Consider the following 23,665-nt stretch of genomic DNA (forward strand, 5'->3'; position numbering starts at 1 on the left):
AGAGTCAAGCAGAGGGAAAATTGCAAAAAAAAAAAAAAAAAATACTGTACAAGTAAACTTTTGTAAGTCTCCTCCCTCGGGATGAAGTGTTTTAAGAAGAAAGCAGTTTATTGATTTCTGTGCTGTGCAGAGTTTTCAGAGGGGCTGCAACAGGCTGTGAAATTGGTCTTTTTCTTCTCCTCTCTGTGCCTTTCTTTCTTTTTCTTTCTGCCTCCTGCGTCTCTCACTCACTCCCATGGTGTCAGAGACACAGTGCCATTGATTTCAGGGCATCCAGTGATGTGATAGACTGTCTTTACACAGCGGGGTCAGTGAGAGAATCCATTTACAACAAGGGCAGCCCACACAGTGACTAGCACAGACGCTACAAGAGATGGTGTGTGTCTCGCTCCGGAGAATCTTTCTTTCTTTCTTGTTTAACCACTGAGCTACTCAAACCCTTTCTTTCTTTCTTTCTTTCTTTCTTTCTTCAATCAGTAATTTTATTGTTCCTGCGCTCATCAGACTGTTAACGGATCGCAAGAGAACTGCGCAAAAAATGCTTTTTTGTATCTGTTTAATCTCCCCAGCGTTTGATCTAATCGCAGGGTGTGATTGTTACAGTGTCGTGGAACTTCTCAGGTCCACAACTAAAAGAGCCACCTGCACCAGGTATTCAGAGATATAAAGCTTTATTAGTTTACGCAAACGAGAACAGCTCAACGCATCAGTGTTAGGAAGCCCGAGCAGTGTTCAGTGTTTCCCTTTCAACCAATAAGCTGGAGCCAACTCAGTTGGTGTAGCAGAGAAAGGGGGACAGGTATTTACAAGATGGAAAGGTGGGTTCGCCCTGATCAACTGATAAGCCAGCTCCGTTGGTGTAATTAAGAACAGGTGGGGCAGGTATTTACAAGGTAGTACAGAGTAGCAACAAACAGGTACAGGAATGGTTCTGTGCAATTATTCCCCTACAACAGTTTGGATAGGCGGGGATCAATCACTTGTCAATAACCCGCCTGCTCACTATACTGGAGAGTAGAGGCTTCTGGAAGCAGCTATTAGAGAGATATCGACGTTCCGCTAACTAAAACATGCGCTCGTTATTCCAGAGAACGCTCTCTAAAAAATCATTAACTTCTCGTATCTTTTCTAAATGCTAGAATCATCCCCCCCCCTCCCCACCCCCGTTCTTTTTTGCAGGAGAGCTGCACGAAGCAGCTTTGAGCTGTTCTGATCAGCTCTCGCTGTGTATTCACCGGTCACTCTTTGTAGGAGCGCTGAGCGAGGCTTTGAAATCCATTGTTCTGCTGCTTATTGGCTTTCTTAACATTATCACCTTAGAGTTTAGCCGAAACAATCGCTTTGTTAAAATCCCCCCCCCCCCCCCCCCCCCCCCCCCCCATGTTTCGACTTTGCTGAGAGACTTCTAGTGGAAAAGTTTGCCCTTGAATCTCCTTCCCCCTCTGCTCTCTCCACTCCCCTATCTCTAATAGAAGGATTGTGGGAGTCTGGAACTAGCTCCCCAGTAATGTTGTTGAAGCTGACATGCTGGGATCCTTCAAGAAGCTGCCTGATGAGATTCTGGGATCAATAAGCTACTGACAACCAAATGAGCAAGTTGGGCCGAATGGCCTCCTCTCGTCTGTAAACTTGATCTTCTCTTCTCTCCCCTTTTCTCTCTCACTCTAACCAAGTTTTTAAGAGCAATGCCACGTCACAGAGCTGCAGGCAACACCCATCCAGCGCTCTGACTCCACGAAGGGCCGGTTCTGCCGACCTTGATGTGGATCTTGCCTGTGATCTCTGAGTGTGTGGCTGTGGGATTCAGGGGAAAGGCATCCTTTCCAACACAAGCTGCTCCTGCATCTGCAGCTAAAAGCGATATTTTCAATATTTTATTTAACCTCATGGTTGCATTTAATGACAACTTGCATAATTACAATGGGATTTAACTCCAGGTCTGTACAGGGGTATAACTAAACTTAGCAGGGCTGTGTAGCGCAGGGCAGGGCTGTGTAGGGCAGGGCTGTGTAGCGCAGGGCAGGGCTGTGTAGCGCAGGGCAGGGCAGGGCTGGGCTGGGCTGTGTAGCGCAGGACAGGGCTGGGCTGTGTAGCGCAAGGCAGGGTAGGGCTGGGCTGTGTAGGGCAGGGCAGGGCTGGGTGTGTAGCGCAAGGCAGCGCAGGGCAGGGCTGTGTAGCGCAGGGTGGGGCAGGGCTACATAATGCAGGGCAGGGCTATATAATGCAGGGCTGTACATGGCAAGGCTGTACAGCACAGTGTAGGGCTGTATAAGGCAGTGTAGCGTAGCGAGATGTTTAGAAAGCTTGTGTTTATCCAGTCAGTAGAACAAGGATTCACGCCGCAGGCAGGATGCGCTGCACTGCAGAGCTGGGGGGCTGGGTGCTAGCCAGGCTGTTCTCTACAGAATGAGCAGCTTGTGTTGGCAGATCTGCTCCTGACTCGGAGAAACATACTGAAGACCTGGCAGCAAGAAAGAAAGAATTAAAAAAAAAAAAGAGGAGAAATCCCACATCGGTAATCCATCCACCTACACGCAGCAAATCTGCATATTGAAGCAGAGTGTGCGTGTGTGCTGATGGAGATGTGGCTTTGCTGGTGTTTTTGAAAGAGATCAATCAATGCTATCTCTCTCTCTCCCCCTCTCTCTCTCGTTCTCCCCCCCCCCAGCCCTGAAGGACGAGCGTTTCCAGATGGTTCAGTTCACTCCGAGGCTGGTGAAGATCGTTCTGTCCAACGTCAGGGTGGAGGATGAGGGGGGGTACTTCTGCCAGCTCTACACCGATGCCACCCTCCACCAGGTGGCAACGCTCACAGTGCTCGGTAAGGTGGCCTGCTGGTTGAATTTTAACAAAGGGCAAGATGCTGTTGAAAGACACGAGCACACGCACGCACACACACGCACGCACACACGCACACGCTGATTGTCGGAGAGCTCGCACGGTCACGTGCAGCCCCGATCTTGATGCTACGACACCATCGGAGACAGTTTCTAATTCACCAGCCTTGCAGTCCTGCCTTTCACCTTCCTCTGGGGGCCTGGGTTCAAATCTGACCCTGGGAACCCCCGGGGCCAAGTTTAGACTTAGTCCTCGATCCACACTTAATCAGCTCCCCCCCCCCCACCCCCCCCCCCCCCCCCCCCCAAATTAAACCAGGACTCTAGAGAGAAAATGTGCTTCCTCCATGTGGCTATTAACTAATGCTGCAGAATTACCTGCTGGACATCAGATCAGCCGGAGAGCAATAGCTGTCGAGGTGGAAGAGAGTGAAGACTCGCTTCATTACACAGCAGTGAGGAGAGAGAGAGAGAGAGAGAGAGAGAGAGAGAAGTAGAGAGAGAGAGAGAGCGAGAGAGAGAGATAGAAATCCTCTCTCCTTTTCTCTCTCCCTCTGTCAGTGTAGAGAGAGAGATTCGAGAGAGGAGGGGGTGGGCACCTTGCACTGTGATGGGTCTCAGCTTCGCTTACTGGTCAACCCCTTGCAATTGACATAGTGCAGCTCTAATAAAACGGTCTGCGCCAGAGGGTCTCCCCTGGTAAAGGCACGGCCGCGTGGTGTGCAGGAGGGAGTCGCACAGTCAGGAACGCAGGGGTCCCTGAGGGTCTCCAATGGTAAAGGCACACAGTCAGGGGAGTCGCAGTCAGGAACGCAGGGTTCCCTCCCCGAGGGTCTCGCCTGGTAAAGGCACGGCTGCGTGGTGTGCAGGAGGGAGTCGCACAGTCAGGGGAGCTCGGGGATCCCCGAGGGTCTCCCCTGGTGTGCAGGGGGTCGCACAGCTCTATAGGCAAGCTGAAATAAAAACCAGGCTGATCAATAATCAGGCTAGTCTATAAAAACAAGCTGGCAGTGTTTTTTTTTCTGTATCTGACAGCCAGAGGGAGAGAGCGAGAGGAGAATGCTGTTCCTGTGATTTTTATAATAATCCAGACACAGATTGAGTGTTTTCTCAGCTCTCTGATCTCTGCAACAGAACTGAGGATTTGTAACGACAAGAAAAAAAAAAAAAAAACTCGCTTGTCAGAAAACTAGATACTTGCTTTAATAGGAAGAGAGTGTGTGTGTGTGTGTGTTCAGTGTCTGTGGTTCACATGTCCAGATGTTTTGCTGTTATTCAAAGTGTTGCTGCTTCTCAAACTGTATTTCTTTTGAAATGAGCCTTGATTATCCAAACCCTATTGAATTCTACTCGCCGGCCTCTTTTGGACTACTTCCTGATTTCAAGGAAATCACATGATACTTTAACAGTGACCCCCCCCCCCCCCCCCCCCCCCCCCACGCACCCGCCCCCCCCCCCCCCCACTGCTCGTCCTTCTCTCTTGAAATAAAGAAAACCTTCAACTAGCTTGAGTATTTCTCTCTCTCTCTCTCGCTCTGTGCTTGCTCGCACAATATCTCTCTCTCTCTCTCTCCAAATCAAAAACCCTTCATCCGCTCTCGTCTTGAGAATATTTCTCTCCAATTTCTCTCACCTCTCTCGTTTCACCTTCATTGTCTTTCTCACCTCTCCTCTCTCTTTCTCAGTCTCCCCTCCCTCTCCTCTCTTTCTCGTCTCCCCTCCCTCTCGTTTTATTTTCTAATTTAAACCGACCACACTGTGAGCCAATTTCACGTTGCACTTGAGTTTTGTAATAAACTTTTTTAATGATCCAAGCCTCTACAAGCAATAATGGGCTTGTATATTGCTCATTTCCTCAGATTTTAATCGTCATTGTTTTTTTTTTAATTTTATTTAACTTATCATTCAAATTTGGTTACAGTTTAACAAGATTAAAACAAAGTCTTCTGTAATTTAATATTTCAGAGTTCCTTAGTTAGGACTAGATTAAGATGGATTTCAAAGATGGAAATAAGACTCCATTGTACAGCATTTTGATCCAGTCCTGGTTTCACTAGTTTAATAATAAGACACACCTGAGCTTGTTACCTGGACACACTGGGGGCTGATCGAGCTGCTAGTAAAACCTGGTGAAACTGTCCTCTGCAGCAGGAGTCTTGATTCTATCCCTGGGTTGATTAGACTAGTGGTGTCCAATCCCGGTCCTGGAGGGCAATTCCACTCCAGGTTTTTTGGCGAATTCAGGGTGTGGATGGAGGTTTGAATTGGTTCAGTTAGATGATTTAGATTAGGGTTTGGAACAAAGACCAGGGAGTGGGCTGTGGTGTGTGTGTCTCTGACTCTGTGTTTTCTCTGCACCACAGTGCCCCCTGCAGAGCCTCAAGTGGAAGTGAAGGAGCAGGTGGTGGAGGGAGGGGTGATGGAGCTGACCTGCATTGCTCCCAGAAGCAAACCCCCGGCCACACTGCGTTGGTACAGAGACCGCCGGGAGATACCAGGTGAGAGAGAGAGACCAGAGAGCACACACACACGGAGGAATCGCACTGCACTCACTCACACAGAGGAATCACACTGCACTCACACAGAGGAATCGCACTGCGCTCACACTGCACACACACACACAAACTCACACACAGAGGAATCACACTGCACACACACACACACACAGAGGAATCGCACTACACACACACTCACACAGAGGAATCGCACTGCACTCGCCCACACTCACACAGAGGAATCGCACTGCACACTCACACAGAGGAATCGCACTGCACACTCACACAGAGGAATCGCACTGCACACTCGCACACAGAGGAATCGCACTGCACACTCACACACAGGAATCGCACTGCACACACACAGAGGAATCGCACTACACACACACTCGCACAGAGGAATCACACTGCACACACACAGAGGAAGCACATTGCACTCACACACACAGAGGAATCACACTGCACACAGGAATCACACTGCACACACACACAGAGGAATCGCACTGCACACTCACACACAGGAATCACACTGCACACTCACACAGAGGAATCGCACTGCACACTCACACACAGGAATCGCACTGCACACTCACACACAGGAATCGCACTGCACACTCACACAGAGGAATCACACTGCACACTCACACACAGAGGAATCGCACACACTCACACACACAATCACACTGCACACACACACACACACACTGCACACACACAGCACACACACACACACAGAGGAATCACACTGCACACACACACAGAGGAATCACACTGCACACACACACACACACACTGCAATCACACAGCACACACTGCACACACACACACAGAGGAATCACACTGCACACACACACACACACACACAGAGGAATCACACTGCACACACACACACACACACACAGAGGAATCACACTGCACACACACACACAGAGGAATCACACTGCACACACACACACACAGAGGAATCACACTGCACACACACACACACACACACAGAGGAATCACACTGCACACACACACACAGAGGAATCACACTGCACACACACACAGAGGAATCACACTGCACACACACACACACACACACAGAGGAATCACACTGCACACACACACACACACACAGAGGAATCACACTGCACACACACACACACACACACAGAGGAATCACACTGCACACACACACACACAGAGGAATCACACTGCACACACACACACACACACAGAGAAATCACACACACACACACACACACACACAGAGGAATCACACTGCACACACACACACACACACAATCACACTCCACACACACACACACACACACAGAGGAATCACACTGCACACAACACAGCACACAGTGGAATCACGTGTGGCACACACACACCTTAGTGTGACAGTGTGTGTGTGTTCGGTGTGTGTCTCCTGTGTGTGCTGTGTGTGTGTGAGGAATTAGTGTTGACAGTGTGTAGTGTGTGTGTGGTGTGTCATAGGAATCACACTGCACACACACACACACACAGGAATCACACTGCACACACACACACACACACACAGAGGAACCACACACACACACACACACACACACACACAGAGGAATCACACTGCACACACACACACACACAGAGGAATCACACTGCACACACACACACACACACAGAGGAATCACACTGCACACACACACACACACACACAGAGGAATCACACTGCACACACACACACACACACACACAGGATCAGAGTGATGTGTGTTGGTAGTGTGTACACCACACAACCACACAACAGTTGTGTCAATCACACTGCACCACACACCACACACCAGAGAGTGAAGCAATCACGCACACACACACACACACACACAGAGGAATCACACTGCACACACACACACACACACACAGAGGAATCACACTGCACACACACACACACACACGGAGGAATCACACATGCACACACACACACACACACAGTGTGAGGTGTGTCACTGCACACACACACACACCACAGAGTGACTGCACACACACACCACAGTGTGTGAACAGAGGAATCACACTGCACACACACACACACAGAGGAATCACACTGCACACACACACACACACACAGAGGAATCACACTGCACACACACACACACACAGAGGAATCACACTGCACACACACACACACACACACACACACACAATCCTTAGTGTGAACAGTGTGTGTGTGTGTGTCCTTAGTGTGACGTGTGGTGGTGTGGCCACAGTGGAGGAATTCGTGTGTTCCTGCACACACTGTCACACACACACAGGAATCACACTGCACACACACACAGAGGAATCACACACACACACAGAGGAATCGCACTGCACACTCACACAGAGGAATCGCACTGCACACTCACACAGAGGAATCGCACTGCACACTCACACAGAGGAATCGCACTGCACTCACACACAGGAATCACACTGCGCACACACACACACAGAGGAATCACACTGCACACTCGCACACAGAGGAATCGCACTGCACACTCACACAGAGGAATCGCACTGCACACTCGCACAGAGGAATCACACTGCACACTCACACACAGGAATCACACTGCACACACACACAGAGGAATCACACTGCACACACACACAGAGGAATCACGCTGCACACACACACAGAGGAATCACAGTGCACACACACACAGAGGAATCACAGTGCACACAGGAATCACACTGCACACACACACACACAGAGGAATCACACTGCACACAGGAATCACACTGCACACACACACACACAGAGGAATCGCACTGCACACTCACACAGAGGAATCGCACTGCACACACACACACAGAATCACACTGCACACTCACACACTGCACACACACACAGAGGAATCACACTGCACACACACACAGAGGAATCACACTGCGCACACACACACACAGAGGAATCACGCTGCACACACACACAGAGGAATCACGCTGCACACACACACAGAGGAATCACGCTGCACACACACACAGAGGAATCACGCTGCACACACACACAGAGGAATCACGCTGCACACTCACACAGAGGAATCACAGTGCACACACACTCACACAGAGGAATCACACTGCACACAGAGGAATCACACTGCACACACACACAGAGGAATCACACTGCACACACACACAGAGGAATCACAGTGCACACACACTCACACAGAGGAATCACACTGCACACAGGAATCACACTGCACACACACACAGAGGAATCACACTGCACACAGGAACAGAGGAATCACACTGCACACTCACACAGAGGAATCGCACTGCACACTCACACAGAGGAATCGCACTGCACACTCACACAGAGGAATCACACTGCACACTCACACACAGGAATCACACTGCACACTGCACACAGGAATCACACTGCACACAGGAATCACACTGCACACAGGAATCACACACACACACACACAGAGGAATCGCACAGTACCCGGGGGGGGTTAAACAGATTTATAAAAGCGAGAATTTATTGGAATATAGCCCCGCCTAAATCTCTCTACAGAGTGGAGTTCTCTTTCCTATAGACCTCTATATAGCTCTGCAGTGTGGAGAATGGAGCTGTCTTTCCTGTAGACCTCTATACAGCTCTGCAGTGTGGAGAATGGAGCTGTCTTTCCTGTAGACCTCTATACAGCTCTGCAGTGTGGAGAATGGAGCTGTCTTTCCTGTAGACCTCTATACAGCTCTGCAGTGTGGAGAATGGAGCTGTCTTTCCTGTAGACCTCTATACAGCTCTGCAGTGTGGAGAATGGAGCTGTCTTTCCTGTAGACCTCTATACAGCTCTGCAGTGTGGAGAATGGAGCTCTTTTTCCTATACCTCTATACAGCTCTGCAGTGTTGAGAGTGGAGTTCTCTTTCCTATAGACCTCTATACAGCTCTGCAGTGTTGAGAGTGGAGCTGTCTTTCCTGTAGACCTCTATACAGCTCTGCAGTGTGGAGAATGGAGCTCTTTTTCCTATACTAGTAGAGCGCTCTGCAGTGTGGAGAATGGAGCTGTCTTTCCTGTAGACCTCTATACAGCTCTGCAGTGTGGAGAATGGAGCTGTCTTTCCTGTAGACCTCTATACAGCTCTGCAGTGTGGAGAATGGAGCTGTCTTTCCTGTAGACCTCTATACAGCTCTGCAGTGTGGAGAATGGAGCTCTTTTTCCTATACTAGTAGAGCGCTCTGCAGTGTGGAGTTTTGATTTCTTTACACAAATACACGTCGTGTTGAAAAATGCCTTGGCCTTCGACGCCTCCTTGTTCTGTTGTGTGTGTGTGTGTGTGTGTTGTTTTTTTTTTTTTTTTTTTTTTTTAGTTTTTTTTAGCCTTTTCAAAGCAATTCAATTCCTTTTCAATCTGAATGTTTCTCTGAGCTCTGAGAATGTCAGCCCCAGAGCTGAACATCCTGCTTTTCAAGAGGGACCCGTTGAGTGACTTACGGACAGTGTGTTTTTGTCATTTTTATTCTTTAAGATTCAAAGGGATGTAGAAGGGTTTTGTTTTATCTGAGTGTGTGGTGAAGTCTTTTATCTGAGAGACAATGCTGATATTTGATATAATAAGCTCTCTCTGAGCTCTGAGACTTTTTACATGCAAAGCTTCCTGAGCTGTTTATCAAACAAGACCTTGTCTGCTTGCAACAACCTATGGATGATGATGATGATTATTATTATTATTATTATTATTATTATTGAGTCATTTAGCAGATGCTTTTATGCACAGAGACTTACAGAGACTGAGGGGGGTGAACTCTGCATCATTAACAACCGCTGCTGCTGCTGCAGAGTCTCTTCCAATAGGACCGCGTTTGTTTTACGTCTCGTCCGAAGGACGGAGCACAAGGAGGTGAAGAGACTCGCTCAGGGTCTCTCACACACACACACACACACACACACACACACACACACAGTGAGTCAATGATCCTGCAGAGTCGCTTTCAATAGGACCTTATTTGTTTTATGTCTCATGAATCCCGTCTTTAATATTAACATCTGTCTCTGTCTCTCTCTAGGGGGGGGGGGGATAATCACAGGAATGTAGAAACAGAACAGAAATAAATCTTTAGAAAAACGAGCGCTGCATCCTCTCTGGAAAAAACAAAGAGGAGGGAGAGAGGAGAGGGGGGTGAGAGAGAGAGAGAGGAGGGAGAGGGGGAGAAGGGGGAATATGGCTGGCACTGAGGACACCTGAATCACACACACACACTGAGAGAGACACACACTGACTGATAGACAATCCACTGACAGACACATGCTGAAACAGTGACTGATTTCTGGGAATTACTTTTCATCTGTTATTATTACTGATCTGTCTGGCTCTGCGTGCAGTGCTTGAATGATGCTGTGTTTTGAAGCCCCTCTCTCTCTCCCTCACTCTCAGGAGTGACCAGCCAGCAGGACAATGACAAGACGGTCAGCGTGTCCAACACCATCCGCCTGGCGGTCAGCAAGAGGGACGACGGGGCCCTCGTGACGTGCGAGGCGACGCATCCTGCCCTGCGCAGCCAGAGGAAGATCACGCAGCATGCCCTCGACGTGCACTGTGAGTACACACGCGCTCGCTCGCCGGTTACACTGCCCTGCGCGCCCTCGACACACACCGCGAGCACACACACACACACGCGCTCGCTCGCCGGTTACACTGCCCTGCGCGCCCTCGACACACACCGCGAGCACACACACACACACACGCGCTCGCTCGCCGGTTACACTGCCCTGCGCGCCCTCGACACACACCGCGAGCACACACACACACGCGCTCGCTCGCCAGTTACACTGCCCTGCGCGCCCTCGACACGCACCGCGAGCACACACACACACGCGCTCGCTCGCCACACGCGCCCGCTCGCCAGTTACACTGCCCTGCGCGCCCTCGACACACACCGCGAGCACACACACACACACACACACACACGTTTTCAATGGACGGGACGCGCGGGGGACGCGGTGTTTCGATCGTGTGTGGTGTGTGCGGCGCGTTAGCGAGCGGACAATGTGACACCGGGACGCACAGCGTGAGCACACACACACACACACACACACACACACGTCGCGCAAGCGCTCGCGGTGACGGGACACTGCCCTGAAACTTCCACACCGCTAGCACAACCGCGAGCCGCACCACACACACACACACAAACACACACGCGCTCTCCAACGCTCGCCGGTTACACTGCCCTGCGCGCCCTCGACACACACCGCGAGCACACACACACACACAAGACGCGAAGCGTTGTAAATGCGGGGACGCGCGACACGAAATCGCGCGCCGCGACAGCAAAGCCCTTCGACACACACGCGCCGGAGACACACACACACACACACACACGCGCTCGCTCGCCGGTTACACTGCCCTGCGCGCCCTCGACGCGCAACGCGAGCACACGCTCGCTCGCTCGACGTGCACTGTGACACACCTGATCTCCTGCTTCCCAGCTTAGTCCTGTCCTCTCCTGAGATGTGTAAAAAATTAATTAAAAAAAAAAAAAAAAAAAAAAAAAAAAAGCATGCCTCATCTAACTTTCCATCTCAACGTCCCTGACAGTAATAAAGCTGAGATCTCTCGTCTCCCTTTTACCCTCTCCAGCAGTGTATCTTGCCTCTCTGTTAATCTCAGTTGGTCCGGCTCTTTCCCGTTTCTTTCTCTAGCGGCCTGGTTATTTATTCACAGTACGGGTGTGCGATGGGGCTGCCTTTCATCTTGTATCCTGTTTCTCTCTCTCTCTCTGCAGTCCATTCTCGCTCATCAGTCGCTAGTTTATCTTGTTGGGGTTTCTGCAGGCTGTTGACAGCGGGACGCTTCGCAGTTGGAAGTGGAGCTGTCACTTCATTGTTATGAGAGTTTCTTAATTAATTTTTGTGGACGAGTCGTGTTCACAAAGTGAAGAAACTCAATGAAGGGGACCCTGTGTGTTCACCAGATCTCTCCGGTTATTACATTAGACGCAAACGCTGTCAGTCAAGAGACAAGCAAAATGCAGCCTTAATGCGTTTTGTCATTGATTTATTATATTTTTTTTCTGAGGCAGTTTTTAAATCTCAATAAAATGCACAGATGCTGCATCCAAGTTTTCAAAGGCTTAGCAGCGATGGAAATCAGACCCAGGACTGGATCACGCCGCTGTGCAGCGGGAGTCTGATTATTAAACTCCTAGTGAAAGCAGGACTGGATCACTCTGCTGTGCAGCGGGAGTCTGATTATTAAACTCCTAGTGAAAGCAGGACTGGATCACACTGCTGTGCAGCGGGAGTCTGATTATTAAACTCCTAGTGAAAGCAGGACTGGATCACGCCGCTGTGCAGCGGGAGTCTGATTATTAAACTCCTAGTGAAAGCAGGACTGGATCACGCCGCTGTGCAGCGGGAGTCTGATTTCCTTCCCTGTGGACAGTCGGGGCGAGGGTCTGTGGTGTGGATCGGGGCTGGTTTTACCGTTCCGAGTGAATTAAGAAGCAGCTGCCTGGGTGAGGCTCTCTTGTCAAGGTTGTGCAGGTTTCTGAATGTGTCTCTGTCTGTGTTTTCAGACGCCCCAACAGTGAAGATTCAGCACCCCCCTGGAGTGATGAGAGAAGGGGACAGCCTGTCTCTGGACTGCATCATCTCAGCAAACCCAATGTAACTCGCCCCCATGGCTTTCTGGTATTTCACCCCCCCCCCCCCCCCCTTTCTCTCTCTCTCTCTCTTCCCATTCTGCACTGGCTTCCTGATAAATTCGGGGGGGGGGATTTGAAAGCCCTGCTTGGCGCTCTTGTAAAGGGAGGCGGGGCAGTGATATTGCTGCTGGTGTCAGTGAAAGGCAGGAGGGATTTGAAGATTTGCTGACCAGTGTCTGCTGATTTGCTGGGAGGGTTTGTATGAGGAAGGGGAGGAGAGCTGTTTTGCTTTGTGACGAGAGGCACAGTACGCTGAAATGATCGTGGGGGTTGTGTTGTTTTTTTTGTCGTTGCATTGCAGTACGAAGCCTGGTGTAATTCTTTTCTAATTCCCTGGTAATTATCTCCAGCAGAGTGGATCTGTTGCAGAATTTCAATTGCAGCTGTAAGAGTCCTGCAGCAGAGTGGGGCTCTCGTGTGGAGCTTTGAAATTCTCTTTCTATTGAATTCTTAAAGAACGAGATGAATTTTTTTTTTTTTTTTAAATCTAAGTGAAGCGTGTCAGACTCCCGCAGTGACTGGAAACGATAGGAAATTAAATGGAATGTAAACAGCTGTGCTTTTCAGAGAGGAAATCGACAGAGCGCCGTCATTACTGGTCAGGCAGTGGGGATTTGGGATTTGAACCCCACAATGCGGGCGCATCTTTTGTAAAGGAGAGAACACCGAGATACGGACACACGGGGAGCAGATTGGAGGGGAAGTGTGAGTAATTCCAGATCTAACCGGGTGTCCCTTGAATTGAAAGGCAAAGAAGGTAGGGAAGAGGGAGATGGAGGAGGAAGGAGATCTTGAGAAAGCAGTAATGGCATGAAGGTCAGTGAGGTGGAGGCAGAAGAGATTAGCAGGGAGGAGGAGGAGGCGGATTTGCTGGAGGAGCAGTAATGGCAGGCCAGGTAAGACGCGAGGAGGAGGGAGGCATCCGGAGCGAGAAGTAATGGTTCCTCCGTAGCTTTCTTACCACAGTAGGTACCGTAGAAGAAAACCGAGGGAAGGAGAGGAGGAGGAGAGATGCTCCCAGGATATAAAAGGGAAGGTCCCGAAGACCATTTCCTTTCGTTCCAAGCGCGATACGAAATCATTGTGCCGCAGTCAGTAGAGGCAGGAAGGCGTGAGGAGTTGAATTGGAAGTACGAAAGCTGGGGGGCTCCATGTTCTAAGTCCATGGTAATAGCTCCAAGTCAGGAGGAGGCAGAGGAGGAGGCAGGTAAGGCCGCAGGTGTCATCTCCTCCTCCTCCTCCTCCTCCTCCGTCATTACCGGCGTCCAGTCATCTCCTCCTCCTCCTCCTCCTCCTCCTTTCGCCATTACCGGCGTCCAGTCATCTCCTCCTCCTCCTCCATTACCGGCGTCCAGTCATCTCCTCCTCCTCCTCCGTCTGGCGTTCCAGGTCTGTAGCAGGACGAGGAGGAGCTAGGAAATTAGGAGGAGGCTTTTGTTTTCCGAATGGCGCAGGTCAGTCTCAGCGAGGAGGAGGAGGAGGAGGAGTGCACCTAATTGGCATTACAGCGTCCAGTCATCTCCTCCTCCGAGGGAGGAGGAGGCAACGGCCCCAAGTCCTGGCCCGGTCCAGGTCTCTCCCTTCCAATCCTTTCCTCCTCGGCACGCTCCTCCTCCGTCATTACCGGCGTCCAGTCAAAAAAACAATAAAGGTATAGGAAAATTCAAAATTACCGGCGGCACCAGTCACTTCCCCTCCTCATTACCGGCGTCCTCCCCTAGTCATCCGGAGTGGGGGTCCAGTCAGTCTCCTCCTCCTCCTCCTCTGTATTACCGGCGGACAGTCAGGAGGATCCTCCTCCTCCCAGTAAGTCATTTGTAAAAAAAAAAGTTCATAAGCCAAAAAATCAGGGTACACAAAGGGCAACCGTTCCTAAAACTCCCCGGTAGGAGGTCAACTCCAGACATCCGCCAGGCGAACAACAGTCCAAAAAAAAAGAGGAGTGCAGTCCCAAAGGTCAGTCATCAGTCAGGATCTCCCTCCTCCTCCTCCTCCTCCTCCGCCATTACCGGCGTCCAGTCATCTCCTCCTCCTCCTCCTCCTCCTCCTCCGTCCATTACCGGCGTCCAGTCCTCCTCCTCCTCCTCCATTACCGGCGTCCAGTCATCTCCTCCTCCTCCTCCTCCTCCTCCTCCGCCATTACCGGCGTCCAGTCATCTCCTCCTCCTCCTCCTCCCGGTTCCAGTCCTCATTACTCCTCCTCCTCCGCCATTACCGGCGTCCAGTCATCTCCTCCTCCTCCTCCTCCGCCGTCCATTACTGGCGTCCAGTCATCTCCTCCTCCTCCTCCGCCATCACCGGCGTCCAGTCATCTCCTCCTCCTCCTCCTCCTTACCGGCGTCCAGTCACCCTCCTCCTCCTCCATCTCCTCCTCCTCCTCCTCCTCCTCCTCCTCCGCCATTACCGGCGTCCAGTCATCTCCTCCTCCTCCTCCATTACCGGCGTCCAGTCATCTCCTCCTCCTCCTCCTCCTCCTCCTCCTTCCTCCATTACCGGCGTCCAGTCATCTCCTCCTCCTCCTCCTCCGTCATTACCGGCGTCCAGTCATCTCCTCCTCCTCCTCCTCCCTCCCGCCTCCTCCATTACCGGCGTCCAGTCATCTCCTCCTCCTCCTCCTCCGTCATTACTGGCGTCCAGTCATCTCCTCCTCCTCCTTCGCCATTACCGGTGTCCAGTCATCTCCTCCTCCTCCTCCGTCATTACCGGCGTCCAGTCATCTCCTCCTCCTCCTCCATTACCGGCGTCCAGTCATCTCCTCCTCCTCCTCCGTCATTACCGGCGTCCAGTCATCTCCTCCTCCTCCTCCTCCGTCATTACCGGCGTCCAGTCATCTCCTCCTCCTCCTCCTCCTCCTCCGTCATTACCGGCGTCCAGTCATCTCCTCCTCCTCCTCCGCCATTACCGGCGTCCAGTCATCTCCTCCTCCTCCTCCTCCTCCGTCATTACCGGCGTCCAGTCATCTCCTCCTCCTCCTCCGCCATTACCGGCGTCCAGTCATCTCCTCCTCCTCCTCCTCGCCATTACCGGCGTCCAGTCATCTCCTCCTCCTCCTCCGTCATTACCGGCGTCCAGTCATCTCCTCCTCCTCCTCCGCCATTACCGGCGTCCAGTCATCTCCTCCTCCTCCTCCTCCGTCATTACTGGCGTCCAGTCATCTCCTCCTCCTCCTCCTCCGCCATTACCGGCGTCCAGTCATCTCCTCCTCCTCCTCCTCCGTCATTACCGGCGTCCAGTCATCTCCTCCTCCTCCTCCGGCGTCCTCATCTCCTCATTACCGGCGTCCAGTCATCTCCTCCTCCTCCTCCTCCTCCGCCATTACCGGCGTCCAGTCATCTCCTCCTCCTCCTCCTCCGTCATTACTGGCGTCCAGTCATCTCCTCCTCCTCCTTCGCCATTACCGGCGTCCAGTCATCTCCTCCTCCTCCTCCTCCTCCGTCATTACCGTCCAGTCATCTCCTCCTCCTCCTCCGCCATTACCGGCGTCCAGTCATCTCCTCCTCCTCCTCCTCCGGCGTCCAGTCATTACCGGCGTCCAGTCATCTCCTCCTCCTCCTCCGCCATTACCGGCGTCCAGTCATCTCCTCCTCCTCCTCCGCCATTACCGGCGTCCAGTCATCTCCTCCTCCTCCTCCTCCGTCATTACCGGCGTCCAGTCCTCCTCCTCCTCCTCCGCCATTACCGGTGTCCAGTCATCTCCTCCTCCTCCTCCTCCTCCGCCATTACCGGCGTCCAGTCATCTCCTCCTCCTCCTTCGCCATTACCGGCGTCCAGTCATCTCCTCCTCCTCCTCCTCCTCCTCCTCATTACCGGCGTCCAGTCATCTCCTCCTCCTCCTCCGCCATTACCGGCGTCCAGTCATCTCCTCCTCCTCCTCCTCCTCCGCCATTACCGGCGTCCAGTCATCTCCTCCTCCTCCTTCGCCATTACCGGTGCCATTACCGGCCGTCCAAGTCGGTCTAGTCATCTTCAGGACTAGTAAGAAGCTCCTCCTCCTCCGTCATTACTGGCGTCCAGTCATCTCCTCCTCCTCCTCCGCCATTACCGGCGTCCAGTCATCTCCTCCTCCTCCTCCGCCATTACCGGCGTCCAGTCATCTCCTCCTCCTCCTCCATTACCGGCGTCCAGTCATCTCCTCCTCCTCCTCCATTACCGGCGTCCAGTCATCTCCTCCTCCTCCGTCATTACCGGCGTCCAGTCATCTCCTCCTCCTCCTCCTCCGCCATTACCGGCGTCCAGTCATCTCCTCCTCCTCCTCCTCCTCCATTACCGGCGTCCAGTCATCTCCTCCTCCTCCTCCTCCTCCGCCATTACCGGCGTCCAGTCATCTCCTCCTCCTCCTCCTCCCAGTCCGCCATTACCGGCGTCCAGTCATCTCCTCCTCCTCCTCCGCCATTACCGGCGTCCAGTCATCTCCTCCTCCTCCTCCGCCATTACCGGCGTCCAGTCATCTCCTCCTCAGGCATTACCGGCGTCCAGTCAAGTCATCTCCTCCTCCTCCTCCGCGCATTACCGGCGGCCAGCAATCTCCTCCTCTCCTCCTCCGCCATTACCGGCGTCCAGTCATCTCATCCTCCTCCTCCTCCTCCATTCTCCTACGCCGCCGGGCGATTAGGCGGCGTTCCAGTCATCTCCTCATCCTCCGCCTTACGGCGAGTACAGTCAATTCTCATTAGGGAGGAGTCAGTAATTGGCCTCCTAGAGGGTCCAGTCATCTCCTCCTCCGCCTCCATTACCGAGCGGCGTCCCAGGCATCTCTCTCTCCTCTCCGCCGCCATTACCGGCGTCCAGCGGTCAATGGCCGGCGGTCCCGTCATCTCCTCTCCTCCTCCTCGCGGCCTTACCGGCGTCCAGTCCTCCTCCTCCTCCTCCGCCATTACCGGCGTCCAGTCATCTCCTCCTCCTCCTCCGTCATTACCGGCGTCCAGTCATCTCCTCCTCCTCCTCCTCCGTCATTACCGGCGTCCAGTCATCTCCTCCTCCTCCTCCATTACCGGCGTCCAGTCATCTCCTCCTCCTCCTCCGCCATTACCGGCGTCCAGTCATCTCCTCCTCCTCCTCCGCCATTACCGGCGTCCAGTCATCTCCTCCTCCTCCTCCGCCATTACCGGCGTCCAGTCATCTCCTCCTCCTCCTCCTCCGGCGTCATTACCTCCTCGTCCAGTCATCTCCTCCTCCTCCTCCGCCATTACCGGCGTCCAGCCATCTCCTCCTCCTCCTCCTCCTCCTCCTCTCCTCCTCCTCCTCCGCCATTACCGGCGTCCAGTCATCTCCTCCTCCTCCTCCTCCGCCATTACCGGCGTCCAGTCATCTCCTCCTCCTCCTCCTCCTTACCGGCGTCCAGCCATCTCCTCCTCCTCCTCCGCCATTACCGGCGTCCAGTCATCTCCTCCTCCTCCTCCTCCTCCTCCGCCATTACCGGCGTCCAGTCATCTCCTCCTCCTCCTCGGCGTCCAGTCATCTCCTTACCGGCGTCCAGTCATCTCCTCCTCCTCCTCCTCCCGCCATTACCGGCGTCCAGTCATCTCCTCCTCCTCCTCCTCCGTCATTACCGGCGTCCAGTCATCTCCTCCTCCTCCTCCTCCTCCGCCATTACCGGCGTCCAGTCATCTCCTCCTCCTCCTCCTCCTCTACCGGCGTCCAGCCATCTCCTCCTCCTCCTCCTCCTCCTCCGCCATTACCGGCGTCCAGTCATCTCCTCCTCCTCCTCCTCCGCCATTACCGGCGTCCAGTCATCTCCTCCTCCTCCTCCTCCCTCCTCCTCCTCCTCCTCCTCCTCCTCCGCCATTACCGGCGTCCAGTCAGGCTCTTTTCTAGATTAATGTCTCTGCGGGGTTGTAAGAACTCGTTCACCTCAATGATACAGAAACCGCGTTTTCGTTTCTTTTGTTTTGCTTCAATACAAAAAAAAAATCGTAAAACAAAACACAAGCGGAACGTGATGCACAGAATTGTTAAACTTTGTTTAACTCTGCAGATAGACAGACAGATGGCGAGTCTGTGTGTTAAGGTGCATTTGACAGAGTTCAGGTTCTGTTCTTCGATTGCCAGGTAGTTCTTTCCCCTCAGACCCGTGTAGCACAGTCCAGATCACAGAGTGAGCGGGGGGGGGGGGTCTTGCAGAGCTCAAAGCTCACGCAGTCATGTGATTCGAATGGAGCGTGTTAGGGCTGAGAGTGAAGCAGATCCAGCCGGCATGTTCCCACACCTCCTGTGAACAGAGCGTCGCGGTGCGGGCGGATTTGAGATTCGACCCTTCCTCTGCTTACAGAGCTCAGCTGGCTTTTTTTTTTTTTCAATGAAACTGAAGCAGTGGTAAATCGCTGCTCAGCCCGTCAGTCACGCTTCAGACCCAGGAAAATAATGGCACTAAATCTCAGCTAACGAGTTTCCAGGGCAGCCCTCGCAGACTCCTCTGTGAATTCAGTAACACTGGACTTCATTCATTGTCTTTTCTGCAGGGAGACTCTCCTGCATTTGGGACTGAAGTGTTGCAGTTACCCTAACCAGTCTGTCCTTATGGTCTAGATGATGATGATTTTGTTGTTTGGTAGGGTTATTTTATCCAAAGAAACCAGGGGGGTGAGCTCTGCTTCATCAACAACCGCTGCTGCTGCAGAGTCTCTTCCAATAGGACCGCGTTTGTTTTGCGTCTCACCCGAAGGTGAAGTGACTTGCTCAGGGTAGCACACGCACACGCATACGCACACGCACACAGTGAGTCAGTGGTTGAGCCGGGATTTGAACAGGGAAGCTCCTTTCTTTTAACCCCCTCCTCCTGTGTGTTATTTTCCCTGCTCTGTCAGTAATGTCTCTTTCCCTCTCCCCCTCCCTCTCCTCCCCCAGGCCCCGCACGGTGCTCTGATCCCAGCTCAACAACTCTCTCTCTCTCTCTCTCTCTCTCCTTGTAGTTATTTAGCTGCTCTGTCAGTAAATAAAGCTTTCCCTTGTTCCTCCCCCCCGCACAGTGTGTATGATCCCAGCTCAAAAGGGATGTCTCTTCTCCCTCTCCCATCCGGGCTCTCCAGGCCCGTGACTTATTTCCTCGGATCACCAGTTATTTATCCTGCTCTGTCAGTAATGTCTCTTTCCCTCTCCTCCCCCAGGCCCCGCACGGTGCTCTGATCCCAGCTCAACAACTCTCTCTCTCTCTCTCTCCCTCTCTCCCCCTCCCCCCCTGTAGGTATTTTTCCCTGCTCTGTCAGTATAAGGTATCTTTCCCTCTCCTCCCAGGCCCCGCACAGGGCCCGAGCCAGAGAACGTGCTCTGATCCCCCAGGGGGGACCGCATAACCCCAAAACGGGGACGAGACAGTCCATTACGAGAGAAAGGGAGAGGAGGGGGTCCGGGGGCGTGCCACGCGAGTCAGGGGCGAGTCCCTGCTTGAGAGTAATGGTCTCGAGACCCCTTCTTCCCCCAGGCCAGACTGATCCCACCACCCAGCTCACCCCCTCTCTCTCTCTCTCTCCTCTCTCTCTCCTCTCCCTCTCTCCCTCTCTCTCCCCACTCCCCCCTCCCCCCCCCCCCCACCCCCCCCCCCTGTAGTTATTTTTCCCTGCTCTGTCAGTAATGTCTCTTTCCCTCTCCTCCCCCAGGCCCCGCGCGGTGCTCTGGTCCCGGCTCAACAGCTCTCTCCCCGAGAGGACAGAGACCCAGGGGACCCTGCTGACCATCCCCCGGCTCAGCGCGCTGGACAATGGGACCTACGTGTGCGAGGGACACAACCAGTACGGGCGTGCGGCCGACGAGTACACACTGGTGGTGTACGGTAAGGAGGGACACTGACACAGAGTGAGACGCACTGACACAGGGACACACTGAGATGCACACAGAGACGCTGGGACACACAGAGATCCTGACACTGAAACACAGGGACTGGATTAGACTTATAAACATATTCATTCATTGCCTGAATCTAAATTAAAAAGTTAATGAGCGGAAAGCTGCTGCTAACGAGGCTGCTTCTGCATTAGCTGATGTGTAGAAACTTCTGGAATGCCTTCCTTCAAAAGTGAGTGCGAGACCGGCACTCTGCTTGTTATTAGTAGTATTGCTAAGTGCAGCTGTTTTAATGGGGAGTGACATCAGCAGGGAGTCTTTGTCTTCACCCAGTGGTGCTTGAAAAAAACCCTCTTCAACATGATGAATTCCAAGCAATAAAAATTACAAAAACACAATAAATAACCTCGCACCAGAGAGACCCAAGAGACGCAATAGCTATTTGTTTGTTTGTTTGTTTTGTTTTCTCTCTGCTCTCGAAAAAAGTGAAAAATCTGCCGGCCGAGACTTTTTTAATAACCTCGACTCGCATCTCCCTGACCGTAGGAAAAGACAGAAGGGTCTGTCAGAGAGGGGGGGAGGGGAAGAGGGTGGAGGGGAAGAGGGGGAGGGGGAAAAGGGGGTGGCGGGGGGGGGCTTGGTTGTTGAATTAATGATTTTGTTGGGAGTACTTTTTGCCACAGTGAGCTGATTTTAAACAACAGAAAACAAGGAGCACTCCTGCTGAGATGACCTCGTGACAAAACCCTAGTGCACTCAAAAAAAAACAAACAAAAAAAACAAGCAGCCCGGGGCCGAGCGAGGAGATACAACCGTCAGGAATAAACCATCGAGAGAAACTGAGAGAGACCCGGGGGGAATGAGTTTTCTCTTCTAGTCCCTAAATCCTACAGTCCGTTGCTTTAGTGACTCTGCTGCTCAGCTAAGAGAAGCCAGCTGCTTGTCGTGTTGATCGCAGCGCAGTTTGTGATTCTGAACGGGAATTAATGTTTTATACTTTTACTGCATGTTATTCTGATTCTAATTATTTATATGACTCTTCCCATCTCTCTGTGGTGATCAACGCCTCTCACACTGAGACTGTAGACACACACAGACACTGAGCAAAGAAACATGATTCATTCTCGGTAATCATTATTACGAGTCAATTAATTAATTGTCAAGCTGACGTGTTAGAATTCTGAACCGAGCTGGAAGACAAAGGGGTGGGGGGGTGATTCTGGCAGCGCTGTATGCGGGGCTGTAGTGACACCTGCTGGTAGAACAGTGCAATAATCCTGAACCCTGAATTCTAACACACCCCCCCCACCCCCGCTGAAAAAAAATAGTTTTATGAAATAGGATTTCAACCAGATCCCACCCAAAAATAAGAGGTGTGAAAAAAAATAGATTGAGGGTTTGTTTGTTTTTTTTTAAATGTTTTTATTTGTGAATAAATATTAGAACATATCAAACTTGGTTTTTGTTAAAGTTTCGCAGTTGAAATTTGAGTTTCTTTTAGTATTTCTCAATCCAGCTCTATAAGGGTCTAATAATTATGGATAGAAAATTTAAAATGGAACCCTAAAAACTGTAAAAGAGAACTCTAATAATAAATCTACCTGACCCTGAACTCTGAACCCCTCGTCATTATTAATATTTTTATTTTGATCATCATTAATATTTTTATTTTGTCACCCTACATGTTGTTGATTTCTGTTTTGTTTTCCCTTCGTACAGACACCCCTCCTGTCATTGAATTCAAAGGTACAGTAACCATTAATAATCATTAATAACCCTTTTCTCCTCGTCTCTCGCCTCCACCTTCTACAGCCTTCAGATCTGAAATAATAATAATAATTCATTCAGCGGTGCTGTGCTGGCTGCTGTCAATGGGAGCCTTTGTGACGTTGGTTAATCCGAACTGTGCCGAGCGCTTCACTTGACATGCAGTATTAACGGAACCCCTTTCACTTCGACTGGCGCTGCAGTGGCAGCAGCAGGGCAGATGCTAGTAATGGCAATGCTAGTAATATTAATATTAATAATAGCGATGTTGGTTGTGCTCCCCACAGACCCGGGTGCGATCGTGGAGGCGCAGAGATACCTTCCCTACTCCGTCATTGGAGGCATTCTGGCCGTGCTGGTGTTCGGAGTGATCACTGTGCTCACTGTAACCATCTGGTGCTCTGTCAGGCAAAAAGGTAAGAACCGTGTGTGACTGTATAAATACATACATACATACACGCACACATCTATTTATTTATATATATATATGTGCATGTGCGTGTGTGTGTGTGTGCGTGCGTGTGTATGAAGAAATGCCATTTTTAATTTAGCAATGTTTTGGCTTCTGCCTTCTTCAGATAGGTGATAGAAATAGACAGTTGTATTCTAACTTGTATAATCAGATAGCATTGTATTGTCCTGTCCTGTATTGGATTGTTCAGTGACTGTATTGGATTGTACAGTGACTGTGTTGTATTGTCCTGTCCTGTATTGGATTGTACAGTGACTGTCCTGTATTGTTCAGTGACTGTATTGTATTGTCCTGTATTGGACCGCACAGTGAATGTATGGTCCTGTATTGGATTGTACAGTGACTGTATTGTATTGTCCTGTATTGGACTGCACAGTGAATGTATTGTCCTGTATTGGATTGTACAGTGACTGTGTTGTATTAGACTGCACAGTGAATGTATGGTCCTGTATTGGATTGTACAGTGACTGTGTTGTATTGGATTGTACAGTGACTGTGTTGTATTGTCCTCTCCTGTATTGGATTGTACAGTGACTGTGTTGTATTGTTCAGTGACTATTGTATTGTCCTGTATTGGATTGTACAGTGACTGTGTTGTATTAGACTGCACAGTGAATGTATGGTCCTGTATTGGATTGTACAGTGACTGTGTTGTATTAGACTGCA

The 23,665-nt window shown here is 51.5% G+C and overlaps 1 protein-coding gene across 3 annotated transcripts in view; it reads left to right on the forward strand.

Annotated features, from left to right (window-relative positions):
- The window catches only part of LOC121298996 (cell adhesion molecule 4-like), a 48,004-nt gene that overhangs the window by 21,520 nt on the left and 2,819 nt on the right, over window positions 1-23,665 (forward strand). For 2 of the 3 annotated variants that reach the window (XM_041226419.1, XM_041226417.1), the window contains exons 3-9: window positions 2,669-2,821; window positions 5,201-5,335; window positions 10,713-10,874; window positions 12,856-12,946; window positions 20,577-20,749; window positions 22,480-22,506; window positions 22,815-22,943. In XM_041226419.1, the coding sequence (XP_041082353.1) occupies window positions 2,669-2,821; window positions 5,201-5,335; window positions 10,713-10,874; window positions 12,856-12,946; window positions 20,577-20,749; window positions 22,480-22,506; window positions 22,815-22,943 (870 nt within the window). The remainder of the gene's footprint in view (window positions 1-2,668; window positions 2,822-5,200; window positions 5,336-10,712; window positions 10,875-12,855; window positions 12,947-20,576; window positions 20,750-22,479; window positions 22,507-22,814; window positions 22,944-23,665) is intronic. The other variant, XM_041226418.1, reaches the window with a different exon arrangement.

The sequence above is a fragment of the Polyodon spathula genome, chromosome 24, assembly GCF_017654505.1.
Source record: "Polyodon spathula isolate WHYD16114869_AA chromosome 24, ASM1765450v1, whole genome shotgun sequence".
Taxonomy (NCBI): domain Eukaryota; kingdom Metazoa; phylum Chordata; class Actinopteri; order Acipenseriformes; family Polyodontidae; genus Polyodon; species Polyodon spathula.